This window comes from Fulmarus glacialis, unplaced genomic scaffold, assembly GCF_000690835.1.
Source record: "Fulmarus glacialis isolate BGI_N327 unplaced genomic scaffold, ASM69083v1 scaffold30080, whole genome shotgun sequence".
NCBI lineage: Eukaryota > Metazoa > Chordata > Aves > Procellariiformes > Procellariidae > Fulmarus > Fulmarus glacialis.
The window spans coordinates 180-5,327 of NW_009186261.1; the positions used below are offsets into that span (position 1 = coordinate 180).

Below are 5,148 nucleotides of genomic sequence, written 5' to 3' on the forward strand. Positions count from 1 at the left end.
GGAGAGTTAGTTATTACGAAAGGCTCAACTGAGTATCCTGCTGCTCAATACATCAGCCCTACATTTAAGATGAATCAAGGGGACTGAAAACACCAGTATTTCTTCTATTCTTATCATAAAGCAATGGCAGTTTAACTGTACAAAGGCAATCACAAACTTGCGCCTTCCTTCACTTGCCACTTACAGAAGTGATTTTTCCCAGTAATTTCCACGAGGCAGGTAATGAGTGGAAGGAGCCCATTAGGAAAGGGTTGCTGTAGAAAGGCTGCTTGCGGAAAGGTGGCTACGAGCAGCCACTCCATGGGCAGGGAAGGCTGGGGAAGGCACTAGCGATGCTCGACCAGAGGGCTGGGCTGCCTCTGCATCCTTCCCCATCGCAGGGGCCTGCAGCACTGCCGCCTCCTCCAGGGCAACTGGACATCTCATATCCCACCCCCAGCTTGGAGAGTAACTCACGCTTCTCAAAAGCAAACCTCCTGCAGTGGAGCAGGTCCAAAAATGGACCTTTTGTTTGCAATGGGTGCAACAGCCAACACTCCTGAAAAACTGCCTGGAGGGACCTGGGACCTTTTCCACCTCTGGCTCCAGCCACAGCTCAAAGCCGTGTCGCCTGTAGTGACACATCACCCAAGAGCCTTGGGGCTGCTGGTACTTGATCGCAGCCTGCTGTCAGGCAGCTGCAATAATGGACCCTGTGAGTCTCACCTGGTTTTCCAGGTGCAAAGTACTGGAGCCCATGTGGTATGCTCAGATAGCTGCGGCCACCTTTGCGTCTTCGAAGAGAGTGGTGGGGTGCATCCAGGACACCATGACCCTCTTTTCCTGCTGCATCAGGAAGGGAAAGACCATCGTGCTCATCCTGAGGGATGTAGGCATGCTTCTCATTGAAAACACACGAGTGCAAAAGAAATACTACCATGACTTTCTGAAAATGATGACTGGGAAGGACACCCTGGAAGAAGCTCTGTTGAGGGTAAGTCTTTTGTTTCTCCTCTGCTGCTCCTCACCCTTTCAAATCCCACTGCAGCACTCCTGCACCACTCACTTTAGGCCAGCCATGACCTGGGCAGCCCCTTGGGCTGGATGGGACCTCCAGTGCCACAAGCTCTCGCTCTGCCAGGCTCTTGCAATGTTCAGTTCCTCAGCCACACCAGGGATGCCCCAAAGCCTGAGCTTTTAGCTCAGCAAAAACCAGTCCCTGCTCAAGCATCCTAATTGCTGCCCTCGTAAAAAGCTGGGCCGTTTATAATGTGGCATCATGTCTTTGCTGGGCAGCATGTGCTTCTTAGAAGTGAGGGCTAATGGTGATGAGAAAGCACTTTTGAGGGTTTCAGAGAGGCAGTGTCATCTCATGGCAGTGGGCACAGAGGTCACCTCCCCAGCATTGCCTCCCCCAGCCCTGTGCTCCTCTGCTGCAGGTCCCAGAGGTGCTGGACTTGGTGATACCTTGCACAGCAAGCGCAGCTTCCCTGACCTACTCCAGCTGCATCATCATCATCATCATCTTTCCAGAGTACGTGCATGGCCGCAGCCCTCGGCTGACCTCGCTGGCAGCTGCTCGGGTCCAATCCAGCAGCACTGTGCTGCTGGCGCTTGCCTGCACAGGCAGATGCTGGGGACTGCCGCCTTCAAAGCAGTCGTTCCCAGCACCTGCCTTGGCTGCTCTTGCAACTACATGTGGCATCACACAGGGCCCACAGGAGAGGGGCTGTCGGCTGTGTCCCTGGCATGCAGTCATGCCATTAGGCAGGCCTCATGGGCCATGCAGAGGAATTCAGGCAACATTGTCTTTCCACCATGGCCTGGGCTGCTCTGCTGAGTTACGATGTTTCCTGGGGTCCCGCTTTGGAAACGGATGGCCTTCACAGCATGGCGACAATGGCTCTGACGAGTTCTGCATGCTGCAAAGGGGCTGTGGTGCCTTGGATCATGCTGATGTCTTCTTGCACTCAGATTTGAACTGGAGCATGTCCAAAAACCACCGCCTGGGGACCCCTGCAAGGGCCCAAGGAAACCCACTGATCAAGGCAGGCAAAAGAAAGAAGAACCTCTGCCACCTCCCAGGTGGGAGGAGGACAGCAAGGCAGCAGCTGGCTCCTTTCCACAGTGCGGGGAATTGACACGTGCTCATCGATGAGGAAAATCCCCAGCAGTGATTGCAGAAAGGCTCCTCATAAGGGTATGCCATGGAAATGCTGAGCTGGGTGAACGTCAGTGACAGGGAGGGCCCAAAAATCCCAGCGCCTGTGGCTGCAGGAGAACCCAGGGGCCTTCCCCACATTGCCGGGGTGGGCAGCGTCAGGGCAGTGCTCTCCAGCTGAGCTTTCTCTGTTCAGACTCCAGGGACCCAGCCTGAACCATGCCTCCTCGGACCGGCAGAGCCTTTCTCCAGCCAGGTGCCCTGAGGCTGGATAAAGGAAGCGACAGGGCAGAGGAACGAGCCCGCGGGCAGCTGAGGCGTGTGTCAAATGGCAGGAGGGGTCGCCATGCTCTTGCGCTCATGTTAGGGAGCCATCTCCCTTGGCCCCAGAGCCGGCATCTCTCTGGCAGGCTGTTAGTGACACAAGTTGATGGCAGGTGTGCGGCAGGTTGGCTTCCGCTCCCTCCATGATGGAATAAAAGCTCGTCTTCATCTCTCACGGCTGATTCTGTCTTTCACACTGGTCCTGTTAGTCCATGCCCTGCTGCTGTGATAGTCCAGGTTCATCTTCATGCCGCAAGCAGGAAATATCGGTCACAGGCTCCTTTTTGCATTGTGGCCAGAAAGAAAAGTGTTCAAGAAGCTCAGCCACATGCTTAATTCATGAGGAAGCAGCTGTTACCCGCGTCCAGCCCTGCAGCACCCGCCTGGCACCGGCTGCTGTGGCGTTCCCGTGGCCGGGTCCTTGGCCCCATCCCCTCCCACCCTTCACAGCTTGAAGGCATGGCTGCACACTCATGCGTAAGGTACTCTCTGCCCTGGCACCACACCAGAAATTTTACTGAAGTTCAGAAAGATTAGCGCTACCATATCTGGCTAGCCTAGTGAATCATTTTCTGGGTTCTCAAAAGACGCTATTGTTGTAGGTGAGGGGCAGACGAGCTGGAGGTGATCAGATCAATATTGCCTCATTGCACCAACATGACATTGAGCAGTAGCCTTCCTGTGAGGAAGACAGGGGTTTTAGCTTCTTGTGAGAAGCTGCTATAGGGATAGGGACTGTACAAATCCAATTGTTTTACAACTGATCTGTGGGCTCTGAAATTGCCTTTAGCTGTTTAAATGTGACTCTCGGGATCCAGCAGGCACTAGGACCTGCCTGAAGCCTTTACATCTGAGACTGTTCAGAGGGGATAAATATAGCACAGCCCAGCGCAGCCCGTACGTTGCTGGGGGAAGCAACCCACACCTGACCCCCCAGCGTCCCGCCGCACCAGGGCTGTGCTGCGAGGGCTGTGCTGCGGCTTGAATGCCGTGCGGAGGAGGCAATCTGGGAGCTCTGCAGCAGGGCCGTGGTGCCGGTGACGCTGTGGCCTTGGCTGCCGATGCTCCAGCTCTGCAAGGTCACCGCCTCGCTGCTCATCAGCAATGCCAGGGCAGCCTGCAACGAGGACCTGCTCACGCGAGAGGGAGTCACCTTCTGCGTTAATGTCACCAGGCAGCAGCCGTTCCCCGGCCTCCAGCAGGTCCGGGGCATACGTGTACCTGTGTTCGATGATCCGGCTGAAGACCTGTATGGGTATTTTGAACAGTGCAGTGATGCTATAGAAGAGACTGTGAAAAAAAAAGCTTTATTTTACTGTAAAAATGCCCGCAGCCGATCAGCTGCCATTTGCACTGCTTATCTGATGAGACACCGAAACCTCCCGCTCAAGGATGCCTTTGAGGTATTGTACTTATACCCAGACTTAATTTAGACATCTTTTGGGTAAGAAATGCAATGCTTGTAATGAATAATGATGATTTCTCATAGAATTATTTTGGTGCTCTCGCCTGTTTATTAGCAGTTTTATAGATATTCAACACTCGAATAAAATGCCACTGTAAGTTTTTTCACCCCCCACTTGGACAAATAAGCTTTCAACGTGAGGTTTCTGGGACAAAGACAATTACAAATGCAAATAGGCTTTAAGCACTGGTAGCAAAATACACAGAGTTGGTTGTTTTGTAAACATTTTCCATATCATTTGCTTATTCATAAGTGAAGTTAGAGACAGAGACATAAAGCAAATGAGTGAAAAGGAAGCAAGTACGTGCAGAAGTTGTTTTGCAGGATTTGCTCTTATCGCCTATGTGACAGTTCAACACAGCAAAGAAACATCATCTGTTAGGCCTGCTAAATAGCTAGGAACTAGCTAGCTACGAGTAATAGCATCTCAACTTTATTAGGAAGCCTGTCCAATACATGTGACTCATGCACTATGGTCTTTTAGTCTTCACCGTTTGGTAGGTATATCCCTAAAGTCTCTAATTTAGACAACTGTTTTGCTTACTGCTAGACAGAGGCGTGCAGATAGATGACCAGGTTTCACTCTGTCTTAATGAGCGGTGTCACCACACTTTGTGAGAGACATTCACATTTCCAGCAAATTCAACAGCTCCTTTTCATGTCTCACCCATGAATCTATTCTGCCACATGGACCATATGCCAGGAGGTCTTAGCAAGCACAGAATGAGGTCAGGTCACCAAAGTATCTGTTTATTATTCCACAGCAAAATCAAAACCAAAGTTAATATTCTCAAAAGTCTAAGAGGAAGAAATCCGTTTGCATGATACCTTCCCTTGCTTCTACAACGTCTCTCTTTTTTCCTAGACTGTGAAGACTGCCAGACCAGTAGCAGAACCCAATGCAGGATTTTGGTCTCAGCTGCAGAGATACGAAGAAGATTTGCAGATACCAAAGCAGTCTGATCTGCTGAGCAAAGGAGTTAAAAATAGCAATTTTTAAGATGTTTTAAAGAGAGTTAAGTGGCTTGCTACAGATTTTAAAAAAACAAAAAAAAATCACTTCATATAAAATGCCTTGCTCCCCAATCTGAGTTGATGGTTCATCAAATTCATTCAGAGCGTTACTGTTGAAGGCGCATGGGAAAGGGGCAGATAAACAGGGAGAAACAGCAGAAACAGACAATGGTTGGAAGGACTGTAAACAAACCAGTGAAAGGCA

General features: G+C 51.0%; 1 protein-coding gene across 1 annotated transcript; it reads left to right on the plus strand.

The window, feature by feature from the left end:
• The first annotated feature begins 3,525 nt into the window (after positions 1–3,525).
• On the plus strand, positions 3,526–4,929 carry DUSP28 (dual specificity phosphatase 28). Its single transcript, XM_009587383.1, has 2 exons — positions 3,526–3,867; positions 4,795–4,929. Exons 1-2 carry the CDS (start codon positions 3,526–3,528, stop codon positions 4,927–4,929), a joined length of 477 nt encoding a protein of 158 aa, XP_009585678.1.
• Positions 4,930–5,148: the final 219 nt, after the last annotated feature.

Coding starts and splice junctions, on each gene's coding strand:
- DUSP28 (XM_009587383.1), top strand. CDS start 3,526: ATGCTCCAGCTCTGCAAGGTCACCGCCTCGCTGCTCATCAGCAATGCC. Junction 3,868..4,794: donor CGCTCAAGGATGCCTTTGAG/GTATTGTACTTA, acceptor CTTTTTTCCTAG/ACTGTGAAGACTGCCAGACC.